The sequence below is a fragment of the Mastigoproctus giganteus genome, chromosome 1 (assembly GCF_048544385.1).
Source record: "Mastigoproctus giganteus isolate SK-2022 chromosome 1, ASM4854438v1, whole genome shotgun sequence".
Taxonomy (NCBI): domain Eukaryota; kingdom Metazoa; phylum Arthropoda; class Arachnida; order Uropygi; family Thelyphonidae; genus Mastigoproctus; species Mastigoproctus giganteus.
The window spans coordinates 276,878,136-276,902,747 of record NC_143575.1 but is presented as its reverse complement, the minus strand read 5'-3'; the positions used below and the strand labels follow the sequence as shown (position 1 = coordinate 276,902,747).

At 36.5% G+C, this 24,612-nt stretch overlaps 1 protein-coding gene across 2 annotated transcripts in view; it reads right to left on the bottom strand.

The window, feature by feature from the left end:
* Positions 1–24,612, bottom strand: part of Orc5 (origin recognition complex subunit 5) — a 76,381-nt gene that overhangs the window by 38,147 nt on the left and 13,622 nt on the right. For both annotated transcript variants that reach the window (XM_090386593.1, XM_090386596.1), the window contains 5 exons: positions 21,448–21,645; positions 13,946–14,020; positions 11,565–11,676; positions 10,807–10,937; positions 1,450–1,498 (listed from right to left, as the gene is read on the bottom strand). In XM_090386593.1, the coding sequence (XP_090242719.1) occupies positions 1,450–1,498; positions 10,807–10,937; positions 11,565–11,676; positions 13,946–14,020; positions 21,448–21,645 (565 nt within the window). The remainder of the gene's footprint in view (positions 1–1,449; positions 1,499–10,806; positions 10,938–11,564; positions 11,677–13,945; positions 14,021–21,447; positions 21,646–24,612) is intronic.

Here is a 24,612-nt window from a genome sequence, read left to right as displayed (position 1 = left end):
AAAAATCCTTCCCATTTCACCCATTCATTCACTCCAAATGTTTGTTTAGTTTTGCTTTGAATTTATTTAAGCTGTGTTGTCAACTTCTACAATGACAAATGGAAGTTTGCTTCAGCAATCAACCAGCTGCTGGCTAAAGGAAAATTTCCCAGATTAATCACCTGAGGGAACATAAATTTGAATTTATGTTCCCTCAGGTGATTAATCTTGGCAGGAGTAAGAATCCCATCAACATTGAGCTTGTTCAAACCATTCAAGGCCTTATACACCTCAGTCAGATCACCTCGAAGGTGCCCAGCCTCCAGACACTGTAATTTGCAAAACTTAAGCCTTTCTCCATAAGAGCAATCCTTTGTTCCATTCACTAATCTTGTTGCCCTTCGCTGTACTCATTCCAGCAGCTCTACATCCATCCTAAAATGAGGGCCCCAGACCTGTATATGGTACTCAAGGTGTGGTCTAACCATTGCCTTATACAAAGGGATAAGACAATGATCAATAATGCTTTGGCTCATGAGTATATGCATATATTTGAAACGAAGAAGTATGTGCAAAAAATTGTTTCAGAAGTATGTGCAAAAAATTCTGGGAGATCTAGGATCCAAAATAAAGTGGGGTAATATAAACATTTGACTTGTCTGATTGAAAACAATAATAGAGCTATGGCTGTTTGCATTTTAACAAATGGATTTTTGAATGACAAAATAAAATGAATAGCAAATATAATAAAAAGCAGACAAGTATCTAATATGAATAAATATTTTATTAAGTACACATTGCCTTCTTATCCTTGTTTATTTATTTTTTTTTTATTATTATTATTTTCTTTTTTTTCATTCAAAACTGGCATTTTTAAAAATTTAAACAAATATAGCTCTATAATAGTTCAGAATCAGATATTTATATGAGTTTTTTTTTTTTATTCTGAACCCTAGAACATGCTCCATAATTGTCTGCACATATGTATGAAACATCCTCCGTCTATGTGTAAGCAAGCATAATGTAACCATTTATGTGCACATACATAGTGACAGAGAAATAAAATACAGAAAAGGAAAAGTAAGTAGTAGAATATATAAATGCTACTTTGAAGTACCATTAGGAGTGTGCATACAATTTATTTCATAACCACTTATACATGGTTATGATTGTCATTTACACCGAAATAACATAATTTTTTTAATTTTTATTGTTCATACATTTTATTGTACATAATTTTTATTGTTTAGCTTCATACTTTCTTGTATCTCTTTTATTTTAAATTATTATTGTCCGTTGTTTTATTCATATTGGCTGTGCATTTTAATTTGGATTTCAAAATTAAAATTAATAGAATAAATTTAATTAATAAAATAAATAATTTCTTAAATTTTTTAATAAAATAGATAATTTCTTAAATAACTGCCTGAATTTATAATTTTTAATGAAAATGATAAATTCCAAACTCACCTTCTCCTGATTTGATAGGTTCATAATATTTGGGAAAGTTTAAAATAGCCTATAAGAAATTAAAAAAAATCAGTTCAAAATATAAAAGTCAAAATATTTCAGTAACTTAAGATGTCTACAACATTTAGTATGCTTTTTGATAAAGCAGATCCTGATAAAATAAATCAGGATCTGCTTTGCACTAGGTTCTGAAAGCAGATCTAGTTGCTAACACCCTCCAATATACTTGGGGGCACTCATTAAATGAAAAAGAAAACATAAGATTTTTTAAAAAGCAAGTGAATATTGAATTTTTTTTTTTTGTATATTTGCTTACTTATTTATTTACTTTTGTATATTTTTCATCTTTAAACCAATATAAATAATAAAGACAAGAAAATAAAAAGTTAAACAATAATTAAATTTGTGATAAGGTAATAAAAAGTGTAGGAAGAAAGTAGTTTGGTCAAGCTGAAACCAATAATAACGCATTTAGCATTAGCTATATAGTACAGAAAAGTCACCGGCTTTTGCTGCCAAATAAAAAGTAAAAATGAGAAAACAGAAAAATTACATGTTACCCTCCTCATATAGTGCACTGGTTAGTGAATTTGCATCATTATTACATCATTGAATTTTTTAGACAAACCAAAGTTTGTACATTGGCATCATTACTGTCACATCATAACACGTTACAATATGTTGCGAAGGATTTCACAATGTGAGATGTTACAATAATGATGCCAATGTACAAACTTTGGTTTGAATAAAAAAAAATTCAACTATGTAGGAATGATGCAAATGCACTAACCAATGTCATAGTTGGAGGCTTTCTGCCCTAAAATATTATTAGTACTCCTCAAGCAGGGAGGAGTACTAATAATATTTTAGGGTAGAAAGCCTAAAACTATCACCCTCAACTATTTGTGGGAGCAAATTGTTCCATTACTCAGCAGAATAAATGAAAACTTCCTACAAACCTCTTACCTTCAATTTTAATTTATGGCCCCTAGTTCTGAAATTCTTTAACAGTAAAAAATTTTCCTTCATTCGTTTTACTAATCCCCTCTCAGAGTCTAATAAACCTCAATCAGGTCCCCTCTAAGGTGCCTGGTTTTCAAGCTCTGTAGCCCACATAACCAAAGTCTTTCCTCATATGGTTGCCCTTTTGTCAATCTCACCACGCAGGGTGCCTGTTTTTGGACACTTTCAAGAAGCTCAATGCTTTTTTTTTTAGATGAGGTCTCCATAGTTGAACACAATATTCGAAGTGCAGCCTTACAATTGCCTTATACAGTGGAATTATGACCTCCCTACCTCTACATGCTATTTTTCAATAAATCATTGATAGGACACCATGGGCTTTTTCCTGACCAACTATCTACACAGCTCACAGAACTTCATATCCACCTATATGCTCAGATCCCTTTCTTCCTCTACTGTTTAAATTCAACCCCACCATGTGTGTAAGTTATTTTGGGATTGCTATTCCCTTAGTTAAAGACATTGTATTTTGCTGCATTAAACACAGATGCCACCTTTCTGAATTCCACAAATTTTCCGAAAATGTTCTCAGCATAAGAGAACATTTTTGTCACATACGGTCATACTTTCACTTCCTCATATTTGAAGAAGTGAAAGTACTTTATGAATGAGCAAAAGAACAGAATCTTCTTTTGATTTAGAGACTCTATGACCTTGGCAGTAAAAAAAAAGCCTATGACTAAGTCAGAATCATCCTTCTGGGTTAGTTTAATTTCCAAAATGGAAGTGGAAGATTTTAAAACTGTGGTAAAATAAATTTGCACATAATATTCTTCAACATATCTAGGAGTAATAATTTCCACCAATTATTCCAACCAAATTTCACAAGGAAGCCATGTAGACCCCTTTTCAGAAAGTATATAAATTAATAAGATAACAAGGACAGCCCAATACCACCAAATGTCATTCTCCTCATTTAATATTCTTGCTACTAGTTTTTGGGCCTACTATAACAGTGCATTATCAACACCAAATGCCAGACAATTTTTTTGAAGGAATCACATATGCTTTCAGATTGTTCAGCAGATGTCCAGTGTTGAAACCTGTAAAATCCCCTTGCAATGTTGGCACTGAGAGCAAGCAGCTTTTGATTTCATGATTTTTTTTTTATTATTGCAAAAGTTCACCACAATGGGATACAGATTAGAATCAATTTGATTGCTGCCATCTGTAGCAATGAAAAATGGAAAATTTTCAAGAGCAGCAATCACTACCTCTTCTATCCCTATCTGTGCAGTTTCACTAACAATTCATGTTGTTTTTGCTCTTCAACAACCATTTTTTTTTGCTATTTGGTATTAGGAAACATATTTCTGAACATGGCTGCATGATCGGCACAACTCAGATTAAAATTATGTAGTAAGATTGCAGGGTACTCTGGTCGCGGAATAGAACAGTCGGTAAATTTTAGGCTGCTGTAAAGGGATAAATAGTTTTCATAGTTTTACCATATTCTTTATTAATTAACATACTATATTGTGTTTTACAAAGCTATTAAACAGGTTTAGTAACATTCGTTAGCTTCTTATTTTGAATTTAACTAGTGATTTTTGGAAGTTACGACTCCTGGAGTTTGTACCAATATTGTTGGACTAGCCGCCATATTGTAACCAATAAGAAATAGCACAACGTGTATATCTTGAACTGATAGTGAAGGTATAATGTAAAACTAGATAACTGTAATACGAAGTACTGTATTAGGAATCTGTTAGCTTAGTATAGTATTATAATTAACCAAAAATATTTATTAATCTTATTAAATTTCATTGTTAATTAAACTGTATTTAAACAGAAATCATGACCCAGACTAGAGCTGCAAAGCAAAAATCACAGCGATTTTCCAACGCATCACAGTGTTGGAAAAATATGTGCGAACTGTGAAATGTTTGCAGAACTTTCTAAAACAGGACATGATCTAGCCAAGAAGGATGTGTTTGTGTGCGTGTGCATACTCGATGCCTAAAGTTTCAAGAAATTAGGTGCCAACTTAATGTTCTAATGGGTGTCTATGAGAGCTTAAGGTGTAGGTAAATGCCCCCCCCCCACTATCAAGCTCTCAGCTGCCCAGCTCAACAGCAGAGCTCACTCCTGTGCATCACACACAGGATTTCAAATCAGAGGCAATCTCCAAGGCAGAATGTGCTGGTCCCACAATAACTAGTTATTGTTGGTGACTCTATTGTCAGGGAGACAGGGAATATACTATGCAAGAAGGATAGGAGGAACAGGGTATGTCTGCCAGGAGCAAAAGTTGATGACATTGTAGAGCAGATATCATCTTTTAAGGGTGATACTATTGTACATGTTTATCAACATGTACAATAGTATCACAAAAAGTGATACTATTGTACATGTTGGAACTAATGACATTAAAATTAAGAGCTCTGCAGATTTACTCAACAAGTACAGGTCAATGTTGAAAAAAAAGTCACAAGTTAGGGTTGAATGTGAAAGTGTCTGCAATTCTGCCCAGACACGATAGGAGGGAGTACACGATGAGAGCCTTGTCGATCAATTCAGCCCTGGCGAGATTGCGCAAGGCTCAAGGGGTAGAATTTATTTCAGCCTGTTCTATGCTTGTTGACAGGAGAGACTTCTTCTACATGGATGGGGTACACTTAAACAGAAAGGGTGCAAGAATATTTGCTGATGCTATCAAGGCAGTGTTAGGTGGGTCGAAAAACTGTTAGCTTGGGGGGGGAAACACAGAATAAAAGGTTAACTGTGGCCACAGGCAGAGGTAAAAGTGATTCTTGCACTGCTTCTATTAGAATGAGCAGCAGCATGGAAAGCAAGGCAATGGAGATTTCCAGGACTGTTGGGAGTCATAGTGGAACAAATAAATACATAGGCTGTGTTAGGGTAAGCAAGAGTAGAAACAGGTACATGTATACTTGCATGAACACCAATGCAAGGTATGTTTGTTTGTTTGTTATTTGGTTTTTAGGAGCATTAGCAACTAAGGCCATATTTCTCCGGGGATATGCGGTGGTCATTCCCTGACCTTTCCGCACACCAATGCTAGGAGTATAGTTAATAAATTTGATGAGCTTGAAGTGCTAGTCAAGAGATCAAAGGCAGACATTGTTGGATATCAGAGACATAGTGTCACAGAGATATAAGCAGTGCAGAATTGGAATTTGGGGGGTAAAATGTGTACAGAAAGGATAGACAGGACAGGAGGGGGGGAGAACAGGTTATGCTGTTAGTTAAGAAACACAAAATCTAAGGAAGTGCATCCAGTTGACATGAGTAGACGGGTAGACAGTGCAATGTTCAGTCTGTTTGGTGTGACATAAGCACTGGGAAAGGAAAAATGAGAGTAGGTATGTGTTATAGGCCTAATGAATCTGATGAGTATAATGAGCAATTCTGCAGAGAAATAGAGTGGGCCAGTAAATCAGAATGTCTTAGGATGAAGGATTTTAACTTTACAGATATTGACTGGAACTTGTGGGTTGGTCACACTTGCACACTAGCAAGGTTTTTTTGGATTTATTAGATGACTGTTTTCTACAGTAGCATGTTCGAGAGGCAACCAGAGGGAGTAATATTCTTGATCTGATTATCAGCAGTGATTATTCATGCATTAAGAATTTGCAGATAAAGGAACTACTGGGTGACACTGATCACAACGTACTGATATGTGAATTACAGGTGACCTCCGCTTAACGCTGATCATTCGTTCCGGAAAAACAGAGCGCTAAGTGAATCCGCGCTAAGCGAGCGCCGCTTTCCCATAAGGTAACATATGTATTTGTGAGCTGCATAGGATATTTCCTAATCAATAATAAACGGTAATGAAAAGATGCACAAATGTCGGTCAAAATATTTAATATTCAAATATTTGCACATATAAAATATTCTGCATTACATACGTATAATTATGTGGTAACTACTTGCGTCTCAAAAGTAAACAAAATTCCAATTAAAATAATGAATTTAATTGATTTAATTTAATGGATGAATTTAATCATGAAAAATGTGTGGATTTTGAGTTGAACTTTGGCCCTCTTCCAAATAAACTAAAAGGGGTATTAATTTTAAATGGCCCGCAGCGTTACCACCCAACAATAAAGTCAACCGATCCTTCGCCGCTTTGAAACTTGGCATGTTTTTTGTTCTTTCAATATGAAACTTCTTTTAGGCATTCGTTTCCACAAAAGTCCTGCTTCATCTACGTTATAAACTTGTTGAGAATATAACACACAATACCCCTCTTCAATAATTTTAACAAGTTCTTTTTTGAAAGTTTCGGCTCCTTAATCTGCACTAGCGGCTTCTCCCGGGATTTTAAATCTATTCTACCAGTTTTAAATGGTTCCACTTTTTTTTTTCTTTTAGGAGAGTTTTCTTCAGATCATCGTATTGGCTAATCTCTTTCTCTCTCTCTCTCTCTTTTTAATATTTAACTTAACTGAATTCTGCACTGGAATATTATCTTCAAAAAAATTAGTCTTTCCATTTCAATCCTAATAGCCGGTCTAGTCCTAGTTGCTTGCAGTGGAACAGCTATCTTTCCCGCTGCTAAAATTAATTCTTTATTTTTTCATAATTGTTCTTACAGTTAAATTTGCGAGTCCTAAATTATGGCACACATCCACTTGTCGTTGACCGGAATCGATTCGCTTCAAAACGTCTAATTTAATTTTCAAATTCAGTCTTTTTCTTACATTTATAGTCTTCGTACTGCGCCCAGACGTTGTCGCATTTTCATTCCTGTCGGTCATTATTAGCTCTTCGAAAATATAACTGCGTTGGTTGAATTAATTATGATACAATGTTCAAGTAAACTGTCCGTTACGCACGATGTCTAATGCTGTACTGAGTGATGACTAACTAGACTTCGGATAAATGCATATAACGCAAATATTACAAGCAATATATTTGATCATTTTTTAAAATGTTGATCTCGGAACTACGTAACAAGTGACTGTACTTAAATTAGCGTGAGAGAAAATTTCACCGAGCGTGGGAAAATTGCTCAAGTCGGCGTGGGAAACGTTTTAATGCTGTTTTGCTATTCATTTTCAAGCTATCGACTCCATCAAATGAAACGATTTCGTTAAATATGTCAAAAATGTAATCTGTAAAAGAGCGTTATAGTGATCTGTGACAGCGTTATAGTCAGATACGGTTATAATATAAGAACAGCGTTATAGTGAATCAGCGTAAAGCGAACCGCGTTATAACGGGGGCCTGCTGTACTTAAAGATGTAACTACCATCAAGGCTAACTGAAAAGGCTTTTGCTTTCGTAAAGGTGAGTGACTACAGGAGTCTCAGATAGTTTTTAAATTCTGTACAGTGGGATCAACTGATAATGTTACCAACACTGAATTCTAAATGAGAAGCCTTCAGGGACTTAATCTTGGAGGTTACTAGGCTTTTCATTCCAACTAAGAAATATTGTTCAAGGTTCAGGCCTAAATGGAGTCAGTTGTTGTTATTTGGTTTTTAGGAGCATTAGCAACTAAGGCCATATTGCTCCGGGATATGCGGTGGTCATTCCCTGACCTTTCCGCATCCTCCGTATTTGGTGGTGACGGGCTCGAACCCCGGTCTAATCAAGAAGCGTGTGCTACGCACTGCTGCTCCTTCCCACCTGGCTACGGAGGCACCTAATGGAGGTCACATGAATTAAAGAGGCTCATGACAGAGAAGAAAAATGTATGGGATGCATATAAATTATCAGGTTTTTTTTTTTTTTTTTTTTGATTTGGTAGTTGTTGGCGCATCGGCTTCTGTGGCCATATTGCACCTCCCAAAGTTTTTGCAGTACTTTGATCCAAGCCCGAGGCGGGAATCGAACCCGCGACCTTTGGGTTGCCGGGCAGGTACTTTACCCACTCGGCTAGCCCGGTCGGCAAATTATCAGGTGACACAGAATCCTATGGGAGATATAAGCTTGTCTGTAATTAAGTCACAAAGGAGGTTCGGCAGGCGAAGGCAGAATACGAGAAATCTTTGGCAAAGGATGCAAAGAAAAACAGAAAGGAGTTCTTTACTCATGTAAACTGTAGAAAGAAAGGGATGAATCAGATTCGACCACTTAACATAGATGGGTTGACTATTGATGATCATGCACAGGTAGCTGATAAACTGAATGAGTATATTGCATTTACATTCACACATGAGAAGTTATTCAACGAGAGAAATGCCAGAAGTTTATTAAATTGTTACAGGGAGCTAAATGAGTTTGTAATAATGACAGCAAAGTGGAGGAGAAATTGTTGAAGTTAAACATAAGGAAGGCACCTGGGGTGGACGGGATCTCTCCAGTTATATTAAAGGAGGCAGCAAAGGAATTAAGCAAACCCTTATCCATAATTATGATAGCTTCTTTGGACTGCAAATGTATCACCAATTCACAAAGGGGGTTCATCAAAAGGTGACAAGTAACTACAGACCTGTTAGTTTAACTTGTATTCTGGGGAAAATAATGGTTAAAGAAGCATTGCAGGATCATATAGACAAGACTGCAGTAATAGTTAAGACAGAGCATGGGTTTGTTAAAGCAAGGTCTTGTTTGACCAATTTGATTGGATGCTATTATGTGGTCACAAAGGAACTGAATGTCAAAAATAATTTTGATATATACTTGGATTTCAGGAAAACTTTTGATACTGTTGCACATGGAAGACTGCTGTACAAATTGGAGAGGTATGGCATTAAGGGTAAGTTGCTACAATGGATAAAATGATGGTTGAGTGGGAGACGACAGAGAGTGGTAATCAATGGACACTGCTCTTCATGGACAAATGTTATTAGTGGAGTTCCCCAGGGTTCAGTGCTGGGCCCATTGTTGTTTTGTGTATTCATCAATGATATTGATGAAGGTATATCAGGATTAATGTCCAAGTTTGCAGATGATACAAAGATTGGCATGGTTGTTAACAACAGTAAAGACAGTATGCTACTCTAACTGGATCTAGATAAGTTGGGCAAATGGGCTGAGAAGTGGCAACTGAAGTTTAACATTGACAAATGCCAAGTACTGCATATAGGTAGCAATAACCCAAGAGAAATGTAGGTACTACACTCAGGGAAGTGGAAAGTGAAGAAGATGTGGGGGTAATTGTGCAGTCAAATATGAACTTGATTGTAGCACCTGGAGAGTAGGCACCTGTGAGGTGATCTGATTGAGGTGTATAAGGCCTTGAATGGGTTGACCAAGCTGAATGCTGATGGGATTCTACCTCTTGTTCAGATTCAGGACCTGAGCGGGGTACAGATTCAAATTAAGGAAAGACAGTTGTAGAATAGACGTGTGGAAATTTGCCTTTAGCCAGCAGGTGGTTGATTGGGGGAACAGACTTCCATGTTTTGCTGTGGAAGTTGATGGCCTAAATAAATTTAAGGCTGAGCTGGACAGGCATTTGGAACAAATGGAGTGGTGAAATGGAAAGGTTTTTTTTTTTTTTTTTTGGCTGATGCTGTATAAGCTTGCTTTCTTGCATCATATGTCTCAACTAATGCTAATTTTCTATGACAAAATTTGCAAATAAACATTCAGAACATATGACACATTGTTACCATGAAATGCGACATCTATTTTTGCAATTCTTTCTATGTACTGCATGCTGTCATTATGCTTATTTGTTTGCAATAAAGCATAAGCATAACCTTTTCTGCCACTTGAAATTGAAAAATCACATCAACATATAGTGCACAAGGCAAATGGCTACCTTTTTCAGATTTTACAATATGTGGATAATCTTGCATAAATGTCTTCTTTCAGAAGACATTTACACAAGATTCATAAGATTCAAGATTCAGAATCATAGTAGAATGCTATGATTCTGCATTTCTATTCTACTTGCACACCTAATGGCCAATTTGTTAATGAAAATAAGCAGAAATTTGCAAAAATTTAAAACAATTTAATTTTAAAATCCAAACAAAGAAAAAAAAAAACAGAAAAACTAAGTTTTTTCCCAAAAAGACACAGAAACTCTGTCACCAACTATGTTATGACTTAAAAAGGAGAAGGGTCAAAATCAATTAAAAAAGATGGACCCTCTGTCATAAATCTGGAGAGTTGGTAGCTATGCATATATTAAGCAGACGTCAGGAGAATAAAATAATGTATGTAAATCATGTTGACTTAATCTTCCATAAACTTTTATAAGATGAAAAACTTGTAGAGTACCTAGTGCTAATAAATTTTTGCCCACAAAATGCAAACGTACATGTCATATAAAGGAAAAATGATTTTGTATCTAGAACTGTGCTATACCTTATTCAAGAAAACTCACTTTGTATTACATTAAAATTCCTTTCAACCTTTTCACTTTCCCACTTACCAAAGATGTAGCTGCAATAATATACTTACCAAATGCCTGAGTTCTTGTATATTCCGTGTAGCCAAGTAAAAAACACCCAGAACTAATTTGATATATCCAGTGTAAACTTCCAGAGAAGCGTAAGAAGGACAATCAAGAGCAAGAATATCCAAGACTTCATCTGCAGTAGAAATAAATTTTAGCAATAAGTACAATTTAATATAGAGTGTGGTCAAAAAAAAACAAAAGAAGAAAAAAAAAAAACAAAAAGAAATTGAAATTGAATGTATATAAGAAACTTGTTTGTACTAGAGCATCTTTGCAAAGTCAACAGGCAATGTAATGCTATTGGTTGAGCACTGTAGGCAAATAAATGTGAATGTCACATCTGGAAATTCAATTACTCTTTATCACTGTTCCTGACATCACAAAAAAAAAAAAAAAAAAAAACCCTCTTATTATTTTCCCTGATTTTGACAAAAATAGCAAAAAAAAAAAAAAAAAAAATTTCAAACTTTCTCTGAACAATTTTCAATTTCCTGATGTCCTCTGTTTCTCCAGAAAATGGACACACTGTTTTCACATTTGATATTTCATTATTCAATATAGCTTATTAAGATTGTTTCCTATTATTGATTATTTATTAAATCTAAGTTTAATTTCTATCAAAACTGAGTGGTCAGTATTAATAAGCAAGCAACTGCTATGGATTATTCTTGTACTGCTACTTTAATTTAAACAGAGAGAGAAAGAAATTAGTTATTTCGTTTGATTAAATTGAGAAAAAAAATGGAATTTTCCTACTTACCTTTATCGTAATCAGTGAAATGTATTTGAAAGGGTTCATAATAGCCAACCCTAGAACGAAATTTTTCCCATACAATTTCAGAGATCAGAATAACACAGACATTCAGTTTTGTCTAAAAGATAAATATAAAATAAAAAATTCTCCAGTACTAAATGTTCATTTAGTTACTTTATAAAAATACTAATGACACATATAAAGATGTTTTTGCTTCATTTGAAATGTTTAAAGCTTGTGAAACAACAAATATCAAATATTTTAAAATTCATTATTGATAATAAAGTTATGTGCATGTTTAGCAAATCAAGAAAATAAAGAAACTCTGTACACTTTATGTTAGCTATGTTCAATTTAGTTCATTAAAAAATATACATGATTTACACAGATTGCCAAAAATTATGCAGAATCAAATCATTAAACTAAATGGGAACTAGGCAATGTTTCTTGATTCATTAGGGAATCCTGTCACCAGGCAGGCCAAAGGTGAGAGTCAGAAGTAGTCAGAGACTGTAAGCATTGTGACCTCCTAATAAAAGCTGGAAACATTATGTCAGATAGGTCACAGTGCTTACGTCTGACTTCTTAATCCCAACCCATGGGCCTAATGAGAGGATTCCAAAGTGAATCTAGAATAGGTTATGTGAATAGAAACTAAAATACTGCTTACTTCCTATTTAGTTTAGTGAATTGAATAAATAGCACCTCATCCTCAAATTCCTGTTTTTATCTCCCTTAGAATATGCTGCACTGAACTGCTAAGAGAATCTACGAGGGGGTATCAAAAAGGTTCGTACCCTTACCTAGAAATAATAGCCCTAGAAAGGTGAAACTTCACAGGAACTTTAATCCTTTTCTATGTACTCTCCATGTATAGTAACACATTCCTCCCATCTATGGATCGGTTGTTTAATGCCTTGATCATAGAAGTCCGCATTTTTTGTCTGAAACCACAATTCCACTTCATTGATGACTTCCTGAGACAAATCAAAGCAGTGTCCACGCAATAGTTTCTTCATTTCTCAAAACAAGAAGTCTGACGGTGATAGGTAAAGAGAATAGGGTGGGTGCTGCAGTAGTTTGAAGCCACAATGGGCAACAAAGTTGGTGGTGGCAACGGCCATGTGAGGGCACTTTGGTTAACTTTCCATGCCTTTTCACCTTCAAAGCATCGCGTAACATTTTCAAAAGATTTCTGTAGTATTCTCCAGTAAGTGTGGAATCACAAGGTAGGTAATCTGTCAGGATAACACCTTTTTTGTTCCAAAACATGTACAACCTCACCTCCTTTGCAGACAGAGTTTTTTGCCTTTTTGGGAGGTGGGGAGGGAGTGTGCTTCCATACTTTGACATGTCTTTAGTCTCCGGATCATACTGGTACACCCAGCATTCATCATTTTTCACCAACCGATCAAAAAAAGTTCGCAAGATCCACATTACACAAATCCATCAGTTGGCGAGAACACTGCATTAGACACTACTTCTGCAAAGGCATCAGCAATCTTGGAACCTGTCATGCGGAGACCTTAGACATGTGCAGATGGTCATACAAAATGTTGTGGGCAGACCCATTACTAATTCCCACTGCATTTGCAATGAAATGAATTGTCACATGTCTGTCACTCAGCACCAGCTGCTCAACTTTTGCAACCGTTTCATTGTCTGTGGATGTTGATGGCCTTCCTTCTCTTGCTCGTCAAAGACACTTGTACGGCCCACTGGAACTCCCGTTTCCACTTTTTCACAGTGCCATAGATGGCCATACACAGCTTTCATTTCTTCGTCAATTTTCTGAGCTTTCTTGCCCTGCAAATGCAGGAACTGGATCACTGCTCGATACTCCACTTTGTCAACCATAGCATGCTTCCTCAGATTCCAGTAAGTGTGGTGTACCTACGGGAATGAAATTTCACATGTTAGTTATTGAATATGTAGACAATTTATATTAAAAACAGCATCTTCCTACTGATGTACGAACTGTTTGATACCCGCAATTAGGCTTTTTTGGATTTATTGGATGATTGTTTTCTACATCAGCATGTTCAGGAGGCAACTAAAGGGAGTAATACTTTTGATTTGATTATCAGTAGTGATTCTTCATGCATTAGGAATTTGGTAATCATACTAGAGTTAATCTATACATTCTTAACAACATTCATTTGAAATAAAAATATCTAAAAAATGCAGAATACAGAAAAAAAAAAAAGGCCTCATATTCAAACAATAACAAGCCATGCATTTGAATCTTCTTATGAGGAATGACTTTTGAAACACTGCAGAAGCAGGCAACAACGATAAAACGCAATTTTGATGAAAATTACGTTTTATCATTTTATATTAAAAACTCATAAGAAGGGACTTCTTTTAAATCTTAAAATTAAACTCACAAGTTCTTGAAGTCGAAGAAATCCTGCCAATATTGTAGGTTCCAGTGTCCTTAAACGTTCTGCCTTGTCCAAGACCTATTTAAAGGAAAATTTTATATATATATATAAATATAAACACACACGTGCATGTTCATAGGATGTGTAAATTAGGAAATAATTTCTTTTAAAACTCCCTACTCTTTGTTTAGTTATTTTTTTGTTTGTTAATATTGTTTTAATGCTGATTATTTTCTATTTGCTTCTTAACTGGTTTGTCTTTTTGCTGACTACTATTTCCTTGTGTTATTTGGCAACACGTAATAGTATCTGCCATATAGTGCAAGGAAGTCATAGGCTTTTGCTGCATTGGCAAAAAAAAACAAAAAAAAAAAAAAAAAAACAATAGATAAGAAAATGCAAGTTATATGCTTCCCTCCCCACACAGGTAACTATCCAGTTGACCTTTGAATTTATTCAAACTGTCAGCCTCAACTACCTGCGAGGGCAACTTGTTCCAACAATCAACAAATCATGGCTAAAAGAAAATTTCCTACAATCTGTAATTTGAATTTAAAGGCACCTAGTTCTGGAATTCTTTATAACAGTGAGAATTCCACTTTCATTCATTTTACTAATCCCTCCCAAAGCTTTATCAATCTCAATCAGGTCATCTCTGTGAGGTGCCTGGTTGCCAAGCTATGTAGCCCACAAGATTAACAGTAGCCACTGGCAGAGGTGAAAGTGATTCTTGCACTGCTTCTATTGGAATGAGCAGAAGCCTGGAAAACAAGATGCAGGATATTTCAGAGACTGCTGGGAGTCATTACGGTACAAGTAAACACATGGGTTGTGTTAGGGTAGTAAGAAAAAGAAAAGGTGCATGTATACTTGTGTGTACACCAATGCTAGGAGTTTGGTAAATAAATTTGATGAATTTCAGGTATTGCTCAACCCATCAAAGGCAGATATTGTTGGGATATCAGACGTGGTGTCACACAGATATAAGGAATGCAGAACTGGAATTTGGGGAGTACAATGTCTACAGACAGGATAGGAAGGGAGGAGGGGTTATGCTATTAGTTAAGAAACACATAAAATCCAAGGAAGTGAAGCCAGTAGCTGGACAGTGCAGTGTCGAGTCAGTTTAGTGTGACATAAGCACTGGGAGGCCTCCGTAGCTGAGTGGTCTGGAGCGGGAGTGCAGTAGCACACGCTCCTTGAGTAGACCGGGGTTCAAGCCTCAGACTGTCCCAGACTGCTGAATACGGTCGATCTGCCAATCCGCACTGGACCAGCATGGCAGATTATGGTCCATTTCCCTCAGCATGAATTGTTGAGGAGGCTTCCATCCTGCAGTGAGTTGATAATGGCTGCACTTTACCTTTTTTTTTTTTAAGCACTGGGAGATAAAAATTGAGAGTAGGTGTGTGCTATAGGCCTAATGACTCTGATGAGTATAATAAGAAACTGTACAGGGAAATAGAGTGGGCCAGTAAATCAGAGAGTCTTATCATGAGGGACTTTAATTTCCCAGATATTGACTGGAATTTGTGGGTTGGTCACTCACACACTAGCAAGGCTTTTTTGGATTTATTGGATGATTGTTTTCTACATCAGCATGTTCAGGAGGCAACTAAAGGGAGTAATACTTTTGATTTGATTATCAGTAGTGATTCTTCATGCATTAGGAATCTGCAGATAGAGGAACCACTAGTTGGCAATGATCACAGTGTGCTGAAGTGGGATTTACTCAATGAGGTAACTACCATCAGGGGTAAAGGGAAGGGTTATTGCTTTCGTAAAGGCGACTATGATGGTCTGAGACAGTATTTAAATTCTATACAGTGGGACCAACTGATGATGTTACCAACAGCAAATTCAAAATGGGAAGCATTCAAAGAACTTATCTTGGAAGCTACTAGGCTTTACATACCAACTAAGAAATATTGTTCAAGGTTTAGGCCTAAATGGACGTCAGATGAACTAATGAGACATATGGCAGAGAAGAAAAATGCTTGGGATACATATAAATTAACACGTGACACAGAAGCTTATGATAGATATAAGATGATCTGTAACTAAGTTACAAAGGAGGTTAGGCAGGCGAAGACAGATTACGAGAAATCTTTGGCAAGGGATGCAAACAAAAACAGCAAAGAGTTCTTTACTTATATAAACTCTAGAAGGAAGGGGATGAATCAGATTGGTCCACTTGATATCCATAGTTCAACTGTTGATGATCCTGCTCAGGTAGCTAACAAACTAAATGAATATTTTGCATCGACATTCATACATGAGGAGTTATTCAGGGAGGGGGAATGCCAGAGGTGTATTCAACTCTGGCAGTAAGCTAGATAACCTTGTAATAACTGAGAGTAAAGTGGAGGAGAAATTGTTGAAGATAAACACAAGAAAGGCACCTGGGGTGGATAGGATCTATCCAGTTATATTAAAGGAGGCAGCAAAGGAAGTAAGCAAACCCTTAGCCATAATTATGAGAGCTTCCTTGGACTAAGGGGAGGTACCCATAGATTGGAGATGTGCAAATGTGACCCCAATTCACAAAGGAGGATCAAAGGCTGACACAAAGTACTGCATATGGGTAGAAGTAACCCCAGAGAAACGTACCAATTGTGTGGTACTACACTTAAGGTGGTAGAAAATGAAAAAGACCTGGGAGTAATTGTGCAGTCAGATATGAAGTTTTCTGAGCAATGCAGACAGGCTGCCAGGGCAGGGCATGGGGTTTTGTCAATGATATATAGGAATTTGGCTAGCAGGGAAAAGGAGGTGATTATCCCTCTGTATAAGGCAATGGTCAGGCCACGCCTTGAGTACTGCGTACAGGTCTGGAGGCCTCATTTTAGGAAGGATGTAGATTTGCTTGAGTGTGTACAGAGAAGGGCAACAAGATTGGTGAGGGGATTGAAGGGATCCTCTTACCAAGAGAGGCTTAAGTTCTGCAAATTGCAGTGGCTGGAGACTAGGAACCTGCACGGTGATCTGATTGAGGTGTATAAGGCCTTGAATGGGTTGAGCACGTTGAATTCTGATGGGATCCTTCGACTTGTTCTGATTACGAACCTAATTGGGCATAAATTCAAATTAAGAAAGGACAGATGTAGAATAGATGTGTGGAAATTTGTCTTTAGCCAGCGGATGGTTACTTGCTGGAACAAACTTCCATCTATCGTTGTGGAAGTTGATAGGCTGAATAAATTTAAGGAGGAACTGGACAGGCATTTGAAGGGAATGATGTGATTTTTTTTTTGGCTGATGCTGCAAAAGCTCATACACTTGCTTTTTTGCATCACATGCCACTACTACTACTACTATTACTACAAGTAATTATAAACCTGTGAGTTTAACTTCTGTTCCAGGAAAATTAATGGAAGCAGTGTTTAAAGAAGCACTGCAGGATCGTTTGTTGTTGTTGTTGTTATTTGGTTTTTAGAAGCATTAGCAACTAAAGCCATATTGCTCCGGGATATGCGGTAGTCATTCTCTGACCTTTCCACATCCTCCATATTTGGTGGTGACAGGCTCGAACCCAGGTCTAATCAAGAAGCGTGTGTTACGTACTGCTGTTCCTTCCCACCTGGCTATGGAGGCGCCACTGCAGGATCATCTAGACAAGACTTCAGTTATATCTCGGACACAGCATGGTTTTGTTAAGGGAAAGTCATGCCTGACCAATTTGATTGGATACTATGATGCAGTCACAAAAGAACTGGATGCAGGGAATAACTTTGATATTATATACTTGGATCTTAGAAAGGCTTTTGATACTGCTGCACATGAAAGACTGCTGCACAAATTGGAGCAGTCCAATTTGTGCAGCAGGCAAATGGAGGCAAATTGCTGCTATGGATAAAGGGGTGGTTGAGGGGGAGAAGACAGAGTGGTAATCAATGTACACTGCTCATTGTGGACTAATGTTATCAGTGAAGTCCCTCAGGGTTCAGTGTTGGGTCCATTATTGTTTTCTGTATTTATAAATAATATTGATGATGGTATATCAAGCTTAATGTCCAAGTTTGCAGACGATACAAAAGTTGGCAGGGTTGTTAAGGACACCACTGACGCTATGCTGCTGCAACAGGATCTGGAAAGGTTGAGCAGATGGGCTTAGAGGTGGCAAATGAAGTTTAACATTGACAAATGTAAAGTACTACATATGGGAAACAGCAACCCCAGAGCAATGTATCAAATCTGTGGTACTACACTGACAGTGGTAGAGAATGAAAAGGATCTGGGGGTAATTGTGCAGGCAGATATGAAGTTCTCTGAGCAGTGCAGACGGGTTGCAAGAGTAGCTCATGGTGCTATGAATGGTGCTCATGGTGCTAGCTCTTATCAATGATATACAGGAATTTTTCTAGCAGGGATAAGGAGGTGATTATTCCCTTGTATAAGGCAATGGTCAGGCCACATTTTGAGTACTGTATACAGGTCTGGAGACCTCATTTCAAGAAGGATGTAGAGCTGCTGGAACGAGTACAATTAGTGAATGGAACAAACGGTTCCTCTTACGAAGAAAGGCTTAAGTTTTGCAAATTACAGTGTCTGGAGACTAGGCACCGGTGAGGTAATCTGATAGAGGTGTATAAAGGCTTGAATGGTTTGAGCATGCTCAATGCTGATGGGATTCTGCCTCTTGCTCAGAATAATCACCTGAGAGGGCATAAATTCAAATTGAGGAAAGACAGATGTAGAATAGATGTCCGGAAATTTGCCTTTAGCCAGCGGGTAGCTGGTTGGTGGAACAGACTTCCATCCCTTGTTGTGGAAGTTGATAGCCTAAATAAATTTAAGGCTCAGCTGGACAGGTATTTTGAACGAACGGAAGGGTGAAGTGGAAGTTTTTTTTTTTTTTTTTTTTTTTAGCTGATGCTGCATAAGCTTGCTTTCTTGCATCATAAGCCTCTACTAATGCTAATGCGAGTCTTTCCTTGTATGATCATTCTTTTGTTGATTGCAAACTGCTATAATTAAAAAATAAATAAATAAAAGATGGCGAATATCTAAGAATGGAAGTCCCCACTCCAACTAAAGGCACACAAATTAAATACATTATATAATGGAATCATTTGAATAATAATAATTGGAGTTTACCTCAATATAGTACGTAGAACATTTCCGTATGATACCCTCCAGAAATTAAAACAGAAAAAAAAAAAAAAATCAACAACTTACTGGTACATTAGAGTAAAATATAAATAATTAAATAATTAAAAAACGAATTTAACACAATTCAAATCAATTTAAAACAATTAAAAATCAAATTAATGCAATTAAAAGAATCTAGCAAAAATATTCAAAACGATTTTCCTTCTTGATACCTCCATAAATTAAAACGGAAAAAACGAAAAAATCAACAACTTACCGGTACATTAGAGTAAAATATAAATAATTAAACAATTAAAAGAATCTAACGAAAATATTCAGAACGATTTTCCTTCCTGAAGCTGACAACGCTTTTCGACCGTATGTCGTGATCACAGGAATGAAAATTACCAAATTGGGTTAAACCTGAAACTTAAATAGTGATTATTTGTCTTCGCGCATAAAGGTCCGTGCATCGGAGATCAAATATGGCCGCCGAACATTAACAGAATTCTCGTGTAATTTAATTCCTACGGTTTATGCAATTAATAGTCGCGTATAATTACATTGAACATTAAGTATTTTGGCCTCGTTAAATAAAAAAGTATGTTTTTCGTTGATGGCATGAAAGACTAATTCTGATGTGTTGAACGAGAAGCACGAACTGATGTTTCATGTTGATTTACACGAATATTAAGAGAAAATCGCGTCGAACCTTGGTAAGACGAGTCGCAACCACCGCAAGAAATGTTGTATACCAGATCATTAATTTGTGTTGCGAACGCGGAAAGAACTGAGCAATTGTTCAGTATAGTGTGTAACTTCCATATTGGCCTGGATACAATTTTAAATTCGGTATCTTTAAAGAATCTATTAAGCTGTTTGTGCCACTGTTCAACACATGGACAGAAATAAAGTATTTCTTGATATTACTATTGTTGGTTGGTGTAGTATTTTGTATCCTATCCTTAGCCTGTACCCTAATTCGGTTTATTGTGGCAATGGAATAACCCCCGTTTAAGAACCTGCTAGTTAATATTTGTATTTCTGAGTCCAAAGCAGATTCCGTTGTTGAATATTTATAGGCATTTAGAAATTGATTAAAGATAATCGATCTTTTGTAGGTGAACGGGTGATAGCTATTATAATGTAGAAGCATACCAGTGTTTGTAGGTTTTCGATAGATGCTAAGTTGTATTTTATTCGAGTCCCGGGTAAGCGTGAAATTTAGAAAGTTTAATGACTTTGTATCCGTACCCTCCCTTTCCAATGTAAATTTGAGTCTAGAATGAATATTATTAAACGAAGGTAAAATGTCTTGGATTGTACTACTATCAGTAATAATTAGAACATCGTCTAAATACCTCCAATAGTACGTGATATGGGGTCGAAAGGGTGTCAAATGTATATGTTCAATCGTTGAGAGATAGATCTCTGACATTAAGCCGCTCAGGCTCAAACCCATTGGTAATCCAAAAATTTGTTTGTACACCTTGTCTCGAAAGGTGATGTAGTTGGTCTCAACTAACAGTTTAATTAAGTGAAAAATTTCCTTAATAGGTAGCTTCGTATAATTAATCGGTGTCAGGTTTTTATTTAACATATCCCAAATAATATCTAATGTGTATTCAACTTTTACATTCGTATATAACGAGGTAACATCTAGTGAGAATAAATTGTCATTGTCGCCGAGTCTACAGTCTTTAAGATTATACGAGAAGACAAATATTCACTATTTAAGTTTCAGGTTTAACCCGATTTGGTAATTTTCATTCCTGTGATCACGACATACGGTCGAAAAGCGTTGTCAGCTTCAGGAAGGAAAATCGTTCTGAATATTTTCGTTAGATTCTTTTAATTGCGTTAATTTGATTTTTAATTGTGTTAAATTGATTTGAATTGTGTTAAATTGATATGAATTGTGTTAAATTGGTTTTTTAATTATTTATATTTTTTTTTTATGAAAACCCCAAACACAAAAGGTATCAAACCCTATAGTACTTAGTACCGTGCATGGGTTGAAGGAGACGTATGGGGGGAGGGGGATGCCGGAAACTTTGCTCTAGAGACTAAACATGGGTTTCACCACTTCAAGCCTCCAATAAGCAAAGTGGTGGTATTTCACCGGTTGATGAAAGTCATCTACCATCTATACTCTAATGTACTGGTAAGTTGTCGATTTTTTCGTTTTAATTTCTGGAGGGTATCATACGGAAGTGTTCTATGTACTATACTGAGGTAAACTCCTCTTATTATTTTACAAATATTATCATCAACGTAGAACATATTGAGTATTACAGCTCTGATTCATACTATATAATGGAATCATTAAATATAAAGAGAACAAAATGAGCATATAAATAATGAGCTCAATAGAGTACTCGAAAAAAAGTAATTTTCAAGAATTTTGTACTTACTATGTATGTTGTTTCTTCAGAGTTTGAGCGTTTCTTCACTGTCTTACACAGGAGATTTATAAAATTACACATATTATCGCATCGCAGGTAAACAGATGACTGTTCTATAATAGAGTTTTCAGCCAACTGATTTAGGACAGATTCATATAACAATCTTGGTGAATAGGCTTCCACGCAGTTAATCAAGACATAGGGTAACTATAATATATATTTAAAAAGAAAAATATTTAATTTTACACAGAACTTAATTTCAAATGAATAAATAATCATTAGTTTTTTTATTTATTTATTTATGGCATGGTTAGCCTTAATAGCAAGTTTCAATAATTTTTTTTCTGTTAATGGATAAAATCTTTACAATATAAAATGTGAAGAGGGACATATGTCAGCTGATGAATGATATGGAATACAGACAATTTTTTTCATTAATGTAGATATCAAGATATTATCTACTATCTAATAAGGAATCATTAAGTCCTGAAACAAGCTGTCCTAGTAATGTTACATCTGTTAAAAACAACAGACTTTCAATTACCTGGGGGGGGGGGGTCTATGGTTCATGGAAATCTAAGTCACTATAAATCACATAACAAAAATAAATACATGGAATCCATTACAGGTTTTATTTCATTACAATTTGTAATGTCTCTGTACATAAGATCCTCTTGAATTCCTCAGAAATCTTATCCCAAACTTTGCATTTTGTCTACAAGCTATTTCCAGAAGGATGTACAAGCTATTTCCAGAAGGAAGCCTCATTTCAAGAAGGATGTAGAGCTGCTGGAACGAGTACAGAGAAGGGCAACAAGATTAGTGAATGGAACAAAGGGTTGCTCCTACAAAGAAAGGCTTAAGTTTTGCAAATTACAGTGTCTGGAGACTAGGTACCAGCGAGGTAGTAGTAGTAGTAGTAGCAGTGGCATTTGATGCAAGAAAGCAAGTGTATGAGCTTATGCAGCATCAGCCAAAAAAAAAAAAAAAAAATCACACCATTCCCTCCAAATGCCTGTCCAGTTCCTCCTTAAATTTATTCAACCTATCAACTTCCACAACGACAGATGGAAGTTTGTTCCAGCAATTAACCACCCGCTGGATAAAGGCAAATTTCCGCACATCTAATCTACATCTGTCTTTTCTTAATTTGAATTTATGCCCCCCTTAGGTTCGTAATCTGAACAAGTGGAAGGATCCCATCAGAATTCAGCATGCTCAACCCATTCAAGGTCTTATATACCTCAATCAGATCACCGCGCAGGTGCCTAGTCTCCAGCCACTGCAATTTGCAGAACTTAAGCCTCTCTTGGTAAGAGGATCCCTTCATTCCCCTCACCAATCTTGTTGCCCTTCTCTGTACACGCTCAAGTAAATCTACTTCCTTCCTAAAATGAGGCCTCCAGACCTGTACGCAGTACTCAAGGCGTGGCCTGACCATTGCCTTATACAGAGGGATAATCACCTCCTTTTCCCTGCTAGCAAAATTCCTATATATCATTGACAAAACCCCATGCCCTGCCCTGGCAGCCTGTCTGCATTGATCAGAAAACTTCATATCTGACTGCACAATTACTCCCAGGTCTTTTTCATTTTCTACCACCATAAGTGTAGTACCACACAATTGGTACGTTTCTCTGGGGTTACTTCTAACCCATATGCAGTACTTTGCATTTGTCAAGGCTAAACTTCAGTTGCCACTTCTTAGCCCATCTGCCCAAATTATCTAGATCCTTTTGCAGTAGCACACTGCCTGATAGAGGTGATTTGATAGAGGTGTATAAAGCCTTGAATGGTTTGAGCATGGTCAATGCTGATGGGATTCTGCCTCTTGCTCAGAATAATCACCTGAGAGGGCATAAATTCAAATTGAGGAAAGACAGATGTAGGATAGATGTGCGGAAATTTGCCTTTAGCCAGCGTGTAGTTGGTTGGTGGAACAGACTTCCATCCCTTGTTGTGGAAGTTGATAGCCTAAATAAATTTAAGGCTCAGTTCAAACGAACGGAGGGGTGAAGTGGAAGTTTTTTTTTTTTTTTTTTTTTTGGCTGATGCTGCATAAGCTTGCTTTCTTGCATCATATGCCTCTACTAATGCTAATGTTAAAGCAAAAATGAGAGTAGGAGTGTGTTATAGGCCTAATAACTATAATGAGTACAATAAACAATTGTACACAGAATTAAATGGGCCAGTAAATCAGACTGTGTTATAATGGGGGATTTAAACTTCCCAGATATTGATTGAAACTTATGGGTTGGTCACTCGCACACTAACAACTTTTGTGTATTTAATGGATGATTGTTTTCTGCAGCAGCATGCTTGAGAAGCAACCAGAGAGGGTAATACTCTTGATCTGGTTATCGGTAGTGACTATTCATGTATAAAGAATTTGCAGATAAAGGAACCACTAGGTGGCAGTGATCACAGAGTACCGATGTGGGATTTACTTAAAGATATAATTACCATCAGGGGTAAAGGGAAGAGAAGCACTTTTGCTTCTGTAAAGGTGACTACTGGGGTCTCAGACAGTTTTAAATTCTGTACAGTGGGACCAACTGATGATGTTACCAACAGCAAATCCTAAGTGGGAAGCATTCAAGGAACTAATTGTGGAAGCTACTAGGCTTTTCGAACTGATTAAGAAATATTTTTCAAAGTTTGGGCTTAAATGGATGTCAGATGAACTAATGAGACTTGTGGCAGAGAAGAAAATGCATTGGATGCATATAAATTATCAGGTGACACAGAAGCCTATGGCAGATATAAGCTAGTCTGTAATCAAGTCACAAAGGAGGTTAGGCAAGCAAAGGCAGATTACAAGAAATCTTTGGCAAAGGATGCTAAGAAAAACAGCAAGGACTTTACTTATATAAACTCTAGAAGGAAGGGGTTGAATCAGATTGTCCATTTGATATCGATAGTTCGACTGTTGATGATCCTGCTCAGACAGCTGATAATCAGAATGAGTATTTTGCATCTAGATGATCCTGCAATGCATCTTTAACCAGAAGTTAAACTAACTGGTCTAATTACTTGTGTCACACATGAGGAGTTATTAAGGGAGAAAAATGCCAGAAGTTTATCAAACTATAACAGGGTGCTTAATGATTTTGTAATAACTGAGAGCAAAATGGAGGAGAAATTGTTGAAGTTAAACATAAGAAAGGCACCTGG